The 13,597-nt window shown below is 47.3% G+C and overlaps 1 protein-coding gene across 1 annotated transcript in view; it reads left to right on the forward strand.

Annotated features, from left to right (window-relative positions):
• The window catches only part of BCORL1 (BCL6 corepressor like 1), a 76,524-nt gene that overhangs the window by 13,586 nt on the left and 49,341 nt on the right, over positions 1-13,597 (forward strand). Inside the window, 1 exon segment of the mRNA XM_033201434.1 lies at positions 8,495-8,624. Coding sequence (XP_033057325.1) covers positions 8,539-8,624 — 86 coding nt within the window. The 5' untranslated portion in view covers positions 8,495-8,538.

Genomic DNA, 13,597 nt, shown 5'->3' on the forward strand with positions numbered 1-13,597 from the left:
TTTGTCACCCAGGCTGGAGTGCGGTGGCATGATCTTAGCTCACTGCGGGCTTGACATCCTGGGCTCAAGGGATCCCTTCCGCGGCAGCCTGCTGAGTAGCTGGGACCACAGGTGTGCACCATCATACCCAGCTATTTTTTTTTTATTTTATTTTTTATAGAGATGAGGTCTCACTATGTTGCCCAGGCTGGTCTCAAACTCCTGGGTTCAAGGAATCCTCCTGCCTCAGCCTCCCAAAGTGCTGGGGTTATAGACATGAGCCCATGCCTGGCCTCGTCCTGTTTAAGGTTAAAAACCTCGTAAACAGTGCCTACCTCAGTCAAAAACATTTGTCAGATAGATGCTCTCTCTGTTACCTCCTTTAATGTCCTTCTCTTCCTCATATGCATGATGACAACCATGCTTTCGCTTGTAATTATTGTGAAATCTGCATGTTTTGGCATCTTCATTTCAAAACAAAACAAAAAAATCCTATCCCATCTGTAAAATCTCCTTTGAGATTTTAGTGCTGCCTATCCCCTATTACTAACTCCCCCAGCCCTGACATAGGCTATAATTTGATGTTATTCTTCCCCTTTCGAGAACACATTCTCTCTAAACTTTTCTAAAATGTCTGTCTTCAGTGCTTCCCCACAGTGTTTCAGTTTGGCCCATGATGGTGAAATATTTCAGGTTCCCCTATTTCATTTCTTTTCCTTTTGGTTGTTACACGTGATGGGCTTTTCTTTTATGCCTATCATACCTTCATACCTACCCTTGTCTTCTAGTGTGTTCTGTTTGGATTTGTTTTAAAGATCTCTGCTTCATTATGGTTTCTCTTCCACTACCCGCTCGCCCTCAGCTTAGCTGCTATTTTTCACCATTTTAAAGTTATTGTGGCCAGGCGCGGTGGCTCACGCCTGCAATCCCAGTACTTTGAGAGGCCGAGATGGGTGAGTCACAAGGTCAGGAGTTCGAGATGAGCCTGGCCAACATGGTGAAACCCCGTCTCTACTAAAAATACAAAAATTAGCCAGGCATGGTGGCCCATGCCTGTAATCCAGCTACTCAGGAGGCTGAGACAGGAGAATCACTTGAATCCAGGAGGCGGAGGTTACAGTGAGCCAACATCGTGCCATTGCACTGCAGCCTGGGTGACAGAGTGAGACTCTGTCTCACAAAAAAAAAAAAAAAAAAGTTACTGCTTTCCCATTAGTTCTTTTTTTTTTTTTTTTTTGGTTTCCCCTGTTCTGTAGTGTGGTGATTGTCTCTGGCTACCTGCTCTTGGCTGCCCACTTGTTGGATTCATTTCCTGGGATCTTGGCAGGCCTTTTACTTCTCTGTGCATGTGCCTCCTAAATTGAAGTTTTACATATATAAATATATATTTTTTCAGCCACACTTATGGCTTTGGGTTGGCAGAGCACGTGCTCTCCTTTGTCCTCACCGTGAGTGGATATATCTTTTGAGTTTTTCCCCCCAAAGTAGGGATAGCTCACAGTGGTTCCTCTGCCTTCCAGGCAGTGACCAGCGTTGATTCTTGGGCCATGCAGCTGTTCATTTCTTTAACAATTACATGGTTGTGACATCTGGGAAAATCCTTTGAGGTATTTCATATCCTTGTGCCTGTGCTTCCTGGGTCATTTGGGATTACCAGGTTTCTTCCAAGTTCCTTTTTGGAACTTTGCTTTTGATGTGATGATTTCCATCAGAGAGAGGGAGAGTGGGCGGGGTGGTGGGGGGAGGTGGGAAGGGAGAACACATGAGTACCGGTGCTTCAAGCAAAAGCCAGCATACAAGTGTGTAAACCAGCGGCACCTACCAAGTGTGGCATGCCTGCAAGGCTTTTCCTTTTGCTCACCTCTCCTGGGATACTAATTTGATTGGCTATAATATAATAAAACAAGCCCCTAGGCCTACTGAATCAGAATCTCCAGGACTGAGACCTAGGAATCTGTGTTTTGAACAAGCTCCTCGGTGATTCTGGCTGGGAAAACATTGGTTGACACTGACTGTCCTGACTCCTCCCTTCTGTGAGCATTTGCGCAGGCAGGAGCCCGTTCTCTAGGGCTGCTTTAGAGGTTCCCTTTACTTTCCCTCTGGCTGGGGAAGACCAATCTTGCCTTCTTGTATAGACCATGTAGCTCAGCATCAGTGTTCTCCTGCCGGTGTTTTATCCCTCCCCTTCTCTCCTCTCATCTGCAAAGGCTACTGTTAATTAGCAATGGTGGGCTTCAGATAGGAAGCTATCTGTGACGAAATCATGATAGAAAATTGGGAAGCAATGATTTAAGTGGATGCTCCATCTTGAGGATCTTGTGAAAATGGGGGTATCCAGAATCAGTGTTGTTCTCTACGTGGTCATAACATGTGTATTATATAGTAATTATTTTGATATGTTAACTTGGTTTTATTTTTGTATGTGTGTGGTTTTTTTTTTTTTTTTGGCCTAAAAGCTCTTTATCTAGGTGATGTTGTATGATGTTCTGTTTCCAAATGCCTGTGTTCCTCCTCTGATTTCTGTCCCAGACCCTACATACTACTAATCCTAATCCTCTCTGAATAGAACAATAGGAAACCTGAGAGTGAAAAATCCAGTGTCACTAATACCTGCTGCCTATAGATATTAGTAGCAACTAAAACTTGTACTTTGTGTTGAAACACATCTTTTTTTTTTTTTTTTTTTTTTTTTTTTTTTTGAGATAGGGTCTCCCTCTGTTGCCCAGGCTAGAGTGCAGTGGCCCAATCTCGGCTCACTGCGACCTCTCCCTCCCGGGCTCAAGCAGTTCTCCCACCTCAGCCTCCCAAGTAGCAGGGACCACAGGTGTGCACAGCCACACTCGGCTATTTTTTGTATTTTTAGTAGAGATGGGGCTTTGCCGTGTTGCCCAGACTGATCTTGAACTCCTGAGCTCAAGTGATCCACCTGCCTCGGCCTCCCAAGGTGCTGGGATTACAGGCGTGATCACAGTAGGGTTACAGGCCACTTACCCCAGCCTGAAATGCATTTTATGGCAAGAACAGCCCCTTCCATTGCTTGAGTCCTCTAATTCTTTTTTCCCCCCCAGACGGAGTCTTACTCTGTCGCCTAGGCCGGAGTGCAGTGGCACAATCTCGGCTCACTGCAATCTCTGCATCCCGGGTTCAAGCAATTTTCCTACCTCAGCCTCCCGAGTAGCTGAGATTACAGGTGCCTGCCACCATGCCCGGCTATTTTTTGTATTTTTAGTAGAGGATGGGGTTTCACCATGTTGGCCAGGCTGGTCTTGAACTCCCGGACGTCAGGTGATCTACCCATCTTGGCCTCCCAAAGTGCTGGGATTACAGATGTGAGCCACCATGCCTGGCCGAGTCCTGTAATGCTTAGTAGAGAGAAAAGATGAAATGAGTACCTGGGGTATCAGCCAATAGGCTGAGCTGGTTTTGTTTTTGTTTTAGACAGGGTTTCGCTGTCACCCAGGTTGGAATGCAGTGGCACAATCTCAACTCACTGCAGCCTTGACTTCCTATGCTCAGGTGATCCTCCCACCTCAGCCTCCCAAGTAGCTGAGACTACAGGCACCCGCCACCATGCCCGGCTAATTTTTTGTAGAGATGGGGTTTTGCCATGTTGCCCAGGCTAGTCTTGAACTCTAGGACTCAAGCAGTCCTCCCACCTCAACCTCCCAGAGTTCTGGGATTACAGGTGTGAGCCACTGTGCCCAGCCAGTGTTGTTTGTTAAAATGGGGATATTCCAAGATATTCTGAGAAACAGTCAAAACTTGATTAACCAGGATGTTCAGGGAACGGGGTCCCTGTTAAAAATGTTTCTAAAATTATGCTAACCCACATAACTGTCTTTGTAATGTTAAAAGATAATTGTCAGAAAAAAGGTAAAAAATCATGACTCTCGTACAGATATAAAAATGAACACGTGTTAAAGATTTTATTTTACTCATTAATCAACAAGAGAACCAGACAGATGTTATAGCTGGTTCAAACAAAAAGTCAAAAAGCACAAATTTATGTGGAGTAAAGGAACTAAATTGCAAACAGAGGCAAAAGTAGTTTTTCTACAGTGGGGAGGAAAGTCAATCCAAACTCTATGGGACAAGACAGACTTCGCATATACATCAGTTACCTGCAATTTACAGAGATGCAGAATAGCTTGAAGACAATACCTGAGCTAAAATCAGATAGCCCAGAAGGTTATACTATAGACAGTGCATAGTTTTTTCATTAGAGTACAAAGGTTTTTCTGTAGTAAGCAAACATGGTGGATGCTTTGTGTGTGTGTCGGGCGGTGGGTGTTGATTTTGCTTCTTGTGATTTCTCAGGGCCGTCACTTCAGTTCTTATCCAGAATTCAGTTCCATATAACATGCATTTACTGAGTAGTTACTATATGTAAGGTGTCGTGGAGGAACCAAAGACAAAAAAGGATGCTACTTCTTTTTCTTTCTTTTTTTTTTTTGAGATGGCGTTCCACTCTTGTTGCCTAGGCTGGAGTGCAATGGCGCAATCTCAGCTCACCTCAACCTCCGCCTCCCAGGTTCAAGCGATTCTCCTGCCTCAGCCTCCCAAGTAGCTGGGATTATAGGCATGTGCCACCATGCCTGGCTAATTTGGTATTTTAGTAGAGATGGAGTTTCCCCATGTTGGCTCTGCTGGTCTCAAACCCCTGACCTCAGGTGATGTGCCTGCCTTGGCCTCCCAAAGTGCTGGGATTACAGGCGTAAGCCACTGTGCCTGGCCAAGGATGCTATTTCTTACCTTAGGTAGCTGATTGTCTGGTGGGGGAGATAAACATGCCTTGCCCCCAACTAACTAAGCTAGAGAGGAGAATAAGAACCAGTGCTGTGGAAGAGGTAGGGATTAAATGCTTGAGGATAACCAGAGAGGGAGGGGTTAACTGAACTCTAGGGCCAGGGCTAGGGGGATGACGTGATGACATTTAAGCTGGGTCTTAAGAGAAGACAGGGAGAGGAAGAGGGGGAAGCAGGAGAGGCCATTTCAGGGTGAGGAGGGAGAAGAGTCCTGAAACTGGATGGTGTGTTTAGGAAGGGTTGGGAGCTGGGGGTGGTGAGAGTGGTGGGGAAATGGCAGGATGTGGTGGAAGAGGAGGCTGGAGAGGAGGTTTGAGGCCAGGTCATGAGGGCCCTGAAGGCTGTGCTGAGAATGGCTGGCTGGATCCTAGAGGCCGGGGAAAGCTATTGAAAGCTTTGAGGAAGGAGGGGGTGACATGATCGACCTGGAGCTTTAGAAGATGAATTTATTGTAGAATCAAGAAATTGAAGGCAGAGGGAGCAGTTAAGAGGTGATTATAATATTCTGGGTGAGAGCTGATGAGGGCCTGCACCAGGGTAGTGGCAAGAAGGGTAGAAGGCAAGGCTGGAGATGGCATTATTAAGGCATGACTTCTGATTGAATATGGGCAGCAGGGGAGAGAAGGAGTTGAAGACGACAAGGCGGAAATTTCCAGGCTAGGGGACAGTAGTGCTGTTAAGTAAGCTAGGAAACACGCTGCTACTGGGCATAGGGGGTGGGGAGCAGGTTTATGAGAACAGATAATGAGTATGGTTTGAGACACGTTGAGTTTGAGGGGCTTGGTGGTCATCCAATTAACAGCGAGTTGCTGGCAGCTGGAAATTCTGGTCTGGGCTTAAGGAGAGAGGTCAAGGCTAGAGATACAGATTTGGGAGTCATCGGCGCATCAAGGGGCGAGCTGAAACTGTGGAAGCTCATGAGCTGAGAGAGAAGGAGGGGCAGGGCTGACAACTGGCACAGAGGGAGAGAGACTGGTGGGGGAAGCCAGGGAGAGCCGGCAAAAGGCAGACTAGGAGGAAAAGAGACAGAGGGAGACTGAAGGCCAAAGAATAGAGGGGAGGGGGAGGCACAGGAGAGGGAGAAGGGGAAGGAGGGGGAGAGGGAGGAGAGAATGAATGGGAGACTGAGGGAAATGGGGAAGGTGAGATAAGCAAGAAAAAGAAAGGGAAGGAGAGAGGTGGGAACGGGGAGAAAGTTGGAGGAGAAGGGATTGTGTGTGTGTGAGAGAGAGAGAGGAGAAAGGCAAAAGGTGAACAGCTGGGAGAATAATAGGGAGAGAGAAAGGTGAGGAGGAGGAAGAGTAAAGAGAGAGAGCTGGGTAGGGGGATGAGGAGAAAGAGGGAAGGAGCCTTGAAAGATAGGAAGGGGAGGAAGTGGGAGAGGGTGGCAGAGGTGAAGAGAGACAGAGATCAAGGGAAAGGCCAGGCCCCAGTGAATGCCCAAGTCTTTGGGGTGGGCAGTGGAAGAGAAGGGCCCCGGAGAAGCCATCAGACAGTGGATCAGGAAAGACAAGAGAAGGGAGAGAATAAAGAGAAGGGGCAAGGGCAATGGTATGCCGCTCTGCAGAGATGAGGAGGAGGAGGAAGCCCAGGTAGGGTGGATGCCCCTCTCTCTTCTCCTACCACCTCCACACTGGCCTCCTGGCTCTCCCTTGATCTTTGTGGGCAACCTCCCGCCTTAGGACTTTCTCGTACACTCTTCCCTCAGCCTGGAATGCTTTTCTCCCAAATATCTCCATGGCTACTCCTTCACCTCATTCCGATGGTTTAAATGTCTCCTTTACAGCAAGGCCTACCCTGCTCACCCTATTTCAGATAGTGGCCCTCCCCACCCTAGACTGTGTCCTTGCCCCTTAGTCTGTATTGTACTATCTCCTCCTCCTCCTCCTCCTTTTTTTTTTTTTTTTTTTGAGACAGTTTCACTCTTGTTGCCCAGGTTGGAGTGCAGTGGCGCAATATCGGCTCACCGCAACCTCCGCCTCCTGGGTTCAAGCAATTCTCCTGCCTCAGCCTCCCGAGTATCTGGGATTACAGGCATGCACTACCACGCCTGGCTAATTTTGTATTTTTAGTAGAGACAGGGTTTCTCCATGTTGGTCAGGCTGATCTTGAACTCCCGACCTCAGGTGATCCACCTGCCTCGGCTTCCCAAAGTGCTGGGATTACAGGCATGAGCCACTGCACCTAACCTGTTGTACTATCTTCTAACATGCCGTGACATAGAATTATTTAACATGCTGTGACATAGAAGTATTTAACATGTTTATTGTCCATGTCATCCCCCCTGAGATGTAAGCTCCACATGGGCAGGGATTTTGTTCTGTTTTGTTAATCGTTGAATCCTCAGTACATAGGATGGTGCTGGCTCATAGTAGGAATGCAATAAATTGTGATACTGTGTTGAATGTGGACAACTCTGAAAATTGAAAAACAGATACATGAAACAAATCCCTCATACAACGATATCTTACTGTGATTTACTTCTTTGGAAAGTGGAGAACAACATACAATTCTGATAACTGTAGGGTTCTGTTCAGTTGAACTTCAATGAATAAGGATTTTAGTTAATAAGCTAACTCGAGAGCTTAAGGGTCTCAAGACAAGCTCATTGGATAAAGCTTTTTCTGGTGGCTCATTTTTTCTAGAAGGTAAATTGACTGTGCCCTGCTTGTCAAAGCAAGAGAGGGACATTGGCTGGTGAAGAGAGTGTTGGAGCATGGAGACAACAGACTGATAGGAAGGGACAAAGACGGAAACGTGTTTTTTTTTTTTTTTTTTTTTGAGATGAAGTCTTGCTCTGTGGCCCAGGCTGGAGTGTGCTGGCACGATCTCAGCTCACTGCAACCTCCGCATCTTGGGTTCAAGCAATTCTTGTGCCTCAACCTCCCAAGTAGCTGGGATTACAGGTGCACACTGCCATGCCAGGCTAATTTTTTAAATTTTTAGTAGAAACGGGGTTTTACCACGTTGTCTAGGCTGGCCTTGAACTCCTGACCTCAGGTGATCTACCCGCCTTGGCCTCCCAAAATGTTGGGATTACGGGCGTGAGCCACCGTGCCTTGCCGAAACATGTGGTTCTTGATGGAACATTGTTTTCTGTTTGTTTGCTTCTTGGTGGTCAGTGTGCAAGGAATACCACACCTGATTTGGAGGGAGCTTGAAACCAGGTTAGATACATGTGTTATGTCCAAATCAAAGTCAATGGAGTATTTTTGAAGGACTTATAAAAAACAGCATGTGCTTCCTCTGAAGAGTGTAAATTGGCAACGTCACTCAAATACTTCAGTACCTATGGATTAGAGAGTAGAAGAGAAAAAGGTCACCAGTAGTGTTTCAGTGCACCATTCATATATGGGTATGACTCTCTAATTGTAGTTGGTTAGGCTAAATGTGTGTAGAAAAATATACTGTCATCTCATTTGTCTGAAATAGATTGAATTTCCTCGAACACTCAAGCATATCTGTCTTTTAAGATAATTTAAAACTCACTCTAGGTGATTAACAATGTCCTCATCTCTATCCTGAAACCTATGGATTCCTAGAAAGCTAGTGCTCCCTCTTCCCGGTTTAGACCTTAATTTTCCATAGCAGGCTGGCTGCTTTAACATTTTGATGCTGTAATTACCTTTATTGAAACATTGCTGTGTAAAAGGTGATTGAAGCAGCTGTCCCTGTTACGAGTTTTGATTTTCTGGAATTCTTTTCCCCAGGGGGAGTGGCCACAGCAGGTCCTATCTGATGGTGAGTGGCTGTCATGATCTCTACAGCACCGCTCTACAGCGGCGTGCACAACTGGACCAGTTCTGACCGGATTCGCATGTGTGGCATCAACGAGGAGAGGTGAGGAGGCCGGGAAGGTGGCCGCTGCTGGCCTCCAGTGAGTGGTACCTCATCACCAGAGGGATAGCTGCACACAATAGGGCCTGGGGAGGGACCCTGGGGAGGAGACTCTTAGTTGTTTCTAATTTTCCTGTGGTGGGATGGGGATGGGGCTGTGTGAGTGGCCTGATCGGCCATGCTATCTCTTTTCAGACGAAGGTGAGGAGGCCAAAAAAATGACCTTTTGCCAGCTAGCACTTGTCTACTCATTAACAACTGTCAGACTGGGGAGTAAGGGGAAGCTCAGGCAATAGCAATTTTTTTTTTTTTTTTTGAGACAGGGCCTCACTCTGTCACACAGGCTGGAGGGCAGCAGCACAGTCTTGGCTCACTGCAACCTCTGCCTCCTGGGCTCAAGTGATTCTCCCACCTCAGCCCCACCAGTAGCTGGGACCACATGTGAGCAACACCACGCCCGGCTATTTTTTTTTTTTTTTTTTGTAGTTTTTGTAGAGATGGGGGTTTCACCATGTGGCCCGGCTGGTCTCAAACCCCTGAGCTCAAGTGATCTGCCTGCCTCAGCCTCCCCAAGTGCTGGGATTACAGGCATGAGCCACTGCCCATGCCCGGCCAGTGAATGCAGTTTTTATTTGCCGCCTCCAAGTTTGGTGCTCAAGGATATATGTAAGGTATTTTCAGTCCTTGATCTAGGTCTGGAAGAAAGATGGTTTTATTTTTCAGATTTCTGCTGGGAACTGGCAGTGGGCATTCTGGTGGTCAGCGCTTTCCCACCTCATGAGGCTAATTCCAATTTGAAGTGAGATCCTTATGAAGTATCAAAGGATGCTGAGACTGCCTAGCATAGTCTTGAGAGTTGGTGACACCTGCCTGACGTGTGTGTGTTTTCAGTTATCTGTTCCCCAGAATATTTGGTTGACCAAGAGGTGCCATTTCCTGATCATGCCCATACCCAAAGCACTCAAAATGGCCTTCAGAATTTACATTTGACTTTCATAACCCTTGATCAAAGAGCTGTGTGTGATAACTGCAGTGCCTCTCTCATTTTTTTAATTTTTTTGAGACAGAGTCTCGCTCTGTCACTCCCAGGCTGGAGTGCAGTGGTGCAATCTCGGGCTCACTGCAAGCTCCACCTCCTGGGTTCATGCCATTCTCCTGCCTCAGCCTTCCACGTAGCTGGGACTACAGGCACCCGCCACCACGCCTGTCTAATTTTTTGTATTTTTAGTAGAGACAGGGTTTCACCATGTTAACCAGGATGGTCTCGATCTCCTGACCTCGTGATCTACCCGCCTCGGCCTCCCAAAGTGCTGGGATTACAGGCATGAGCCAGCACGCCTGGCCTTTTTTTTTTTTTTTTTTTTTGAGACAGAGTCTGGGGCTACAGGCGCATGCCACCACACCTGGCCAATTTCTGTATTTTTAGTAGAGACGGAGTTTTACTATGTTGACCAGGCTGGTCTCGAACTCCAGACCTCATGATCCACTCACCTCGGCCTTCTAAAGTGCTGGGATTACAGGCATGAGCCACTGCACTCAGCCGCCTCTCCCATTTTTAGAGAAGGCACTGCTCTTTCATGCTTGCTGGTGTTTTTCTGTTGTTTCAACCCACTGACTGTTTAAATTCAAATATACATCAGATAAATCACCAAGACACAGAACAATATGGCTTTCCCTGGGATTCAAGATCTGACGTTTCTTGGGTAAACCTTAGAAATGTGTGTGTGCATATGGGGGAGTATTGGTGATTTTGAGGGGAAAAGGAATGGAAGTCTTTATTTATCTACTTTCTTCTTCTGTTCCTAACCGAAGAAGTATATACTTGTATGAGGTCAAGGTTAGCAGAATAGACATTTTTATTTTCTTAAGCCATTAGTGCCTGATAGCTTAATGTTCTCTGTACTGAGGAACAAGTTAGAGATGGGCTTAAAAGGAATTTAATTTTAGGATATAAGAGTCAAGACCATGGAAAATGAGATGAAATTCTCAGGTGCTCAGGAAGAAAAGTGTTTTCCTTTACATATGAAGCATGTCCTCAGATGATCACTAGGAGATGATCTAGGGAAAGGCAGGGTGATAATAATGATTTGCGTAAGTATTCATTGGCAGGTCATGTTGACCTAGTTATAAGTAGTTGAGACTTTGATGCAGAAATCTGGACTAGAGCCTTCAAAAGACCAGCAGGACCGGGCGCTGTGGCTCATGCTTGTAATCCCAGCACTTTGGGAGGCCAAGGCGAGTGGATCACCTGAGGTCAGGAGTTCAAGACCAGCCTGGCCAACATGGCGAAGCCCCGTCTCTACTAAAAATACAAAAAAATTAGCCAGGCATGGTGGTGTATGCCTGTAATCCCAGCTACTGAAGAGACTGAGGCAAGAGAATCACTTGAACCCGGGAGGTGAAGGTTGCAGTGAGCCGAGATTGCACCACTGCACTCCAGCCAGGGTGACAGAGCAGGACTCTGTCTCAAAAGCAATAAAATTATATAGTAATAAAAAAAGACCAACAGACAAGTTACCTTAGTTCACCATCTACTATAAATCCCTGCCAAGAAGGGAGCAGGAAGTAGACTCAAAATCTGATTTTCCCTCCATCTTGTTTTTTGTTTTTGAGATGCAGTCTTGCTCGGTTGCTCAGTCTGGAGTGCAGTGGCACGATCTTGGCTCACTGCAACCTCCGCCACCTGGGTTTAAGTGATTCTTGTGCATCAGCCTCCTGAGTAACTAGGATTACAGGTGTGCACCACCATGCCTGGCTAATTTTTGTATTTTTAGTAGAGACAGGGTTTCACCATGTCACCAAGGCTGGTCTCAGACTCCTTATCTCAATCTGTCCACTTGGCCTCCCAAAATGCTGGAATTACAGGTGTGAGCCGCCACGCCTGGCCAGATTTTCCCTCCTTCTAAACCTGTGCCTAGTGCTTAAGATGACCCCCCCCTTTTTTTTTTTTGAAACGGAGTTTAGCTCCGTTGCCCAGGCTGGAGTGCAATGGTGTGATCTTGGCTCACCACAACTGTGCCTCCCGGGTTCAAACGATTCTCCTGCCTCAGCCTCCTGAGTAGCTGGGATTAGAGGCATGTGCCACCACACCCGGCTAATTTTGTATTTTTAATAGAGACAGGTTTTCTCCACGTTGGTCCCGCTGGTCTCGAGCTCCCGACCTCAGGTGATCCGCCCACCTCGGCCTCCCAAAGTGTTGGGATTACAGATGTGAGCCACCACGCCCGGCCTAAGATGACTTTTTAAGTGTTGTCACTTTTCATCTCATCCACCCTTTATTATCACCCGTGGTGCCCGTGGTGATCCCCCTTGCCTTTTTTGCTTCTCTTGCTACAGTCTAGGCCATGTTATCACTGGTTTCCAAAATGTAATCTCACCTTATTTAAAAATCCTTTTCCTTGGCCTTTTACAACTTGTAGAATTTAGGAATTTGGGGTACAAAGCTGTGCCTGGGGTTCAACTCTTAAAGTGATATTTTAGAGGCCTGCCAGCTTTGGTAGCTGCGATTGAGGACTGCAGAACAGGAGGCATGGGCTTGCAGCTAGCCCCAGGTGGCTGTCTCTAGGCAAACCCACAGCTAAATGTGTCTGCTTGCCTGCTTGTATCCCTTCTAGGATTAATTCATGCCTTCATTCAACAAACATTTATTCAACATAATGAGAGCAAACCAATAGTCCTAGTACATTAGTGGTGAGTGCCCTAGAGTAGCATGTCTGGGTCCGGTGGGAGTCCAGATGCAAGATTGACAAACCTCCTGGTGGGAGAATAACGGAAGGCTTCCCAGAGGCAGTGGCATTTGAGCCCAGGCTTGAGGAATGAGTAGAAGTTTGAGGTGAGAGCTGGTATTTCCCTGGGACAATAAGAGCACAGTGTGGCGGCGCACAGTGGCTCACGCCTATAATCCCGGCACTTTGGGAGGCCGAGACAAGTGGATCACCTGAGGTCGGGAGTTCGAGACCAGCCTGACCAACATGGAGAAACCCCGTCTCTACTAAAAATTCAAAAATTAGCTTGGTGTGGTAGCGCATGCCTGTAATCCCAGCTACTCGGGAGGCTCAGGCAGCAGAATCGCTTGAACCCAGGAGACGGAGGTTGCAGTGAGCTGAGATCGTACCATTGCGCTCCTCCAGCCTGGGCAACAAGACAGAAACTCTATCTCAAAAAAAATAAATAAATAAAAATAAAAAAGCACAGTGTGTTTGGGGAAGGTCCGAGTTGGAATGAAGGCAGTCTTGGGGTACTGTGGGACTCGAACCAGGGAAAATCTCCCAGGACTGGAAGGTAAGGAGCCTGGTGTGTGCTGGGTGGTATATTTCTCTTATGGGTAGTCTGGGCCCAGCAGGAACTGAAGAGGGTCTGGTTTGACAGTGGTGCTAGCCCTTAATAATTAAGGAAACAGCCCTGAGGGGTCATGGCCGTTTCTGGTTTAAGTTCCACAAAACCTTGAATGTAACAGCTCTGCCTCCTCTGTGGTGGGAAGAAACAGCAGGATTGATTTTCAGTCCTGACTGAAGCCTGCTATGACCTCTGTACCCTCCTGCCGCCCCTGCCCCCGCCAGCTGCACCGTCATAACCTTGCCTGGTTGACCCAGCTCTTCCCGGGCCCCCTCCCCTGCAAGTTACTCCTGTCCCAGGCTCTTCTCTCAATGGAGCAAGTTAATGTTTGCTTAGCTCTGCCCACCCCTCTTCTCAGAGGATTTGAAACACGGCTGCATGACATTTTGCAGCGCCTTTGGGGCTGGCACTCAGGCGTGGGTATGGCTGGAGTAGCCAGGACTGCTGTTGCTTGGCCTGGTTCTGTGGTTCTCTGGCAGCTGCCTTCGAGAGCAGGGATTCTGCTTTCAAGGTGTGATTTCAGGCAGGGTGGGAGCTTGCAAGGAGGGAGTGAGGATGCAGCCCACTGCCTTTTGTATGACCAGGAGGGGAAAGAATGTAAATAAATAGCACCTTCCCATGTGGGGTTGCTTGGGGGAAGT

Source organism: Trachypithecus francoisi, unplaced genomic scaffold (genome assembly GCF_009764315.1).
Source record: "Trachypithecus francoisi isolate TF-2019V2 unplaced genomic scaffold, Tfra_2.0 Lachesis_group6, whole genome shotgun sequence".
Lineage (NCBI taxonomy): Eukaryota > Metazoa > Chordata > Mammalia > Primates > Cercopithecidae > Trachypithecus > Trachypithecus francoisi.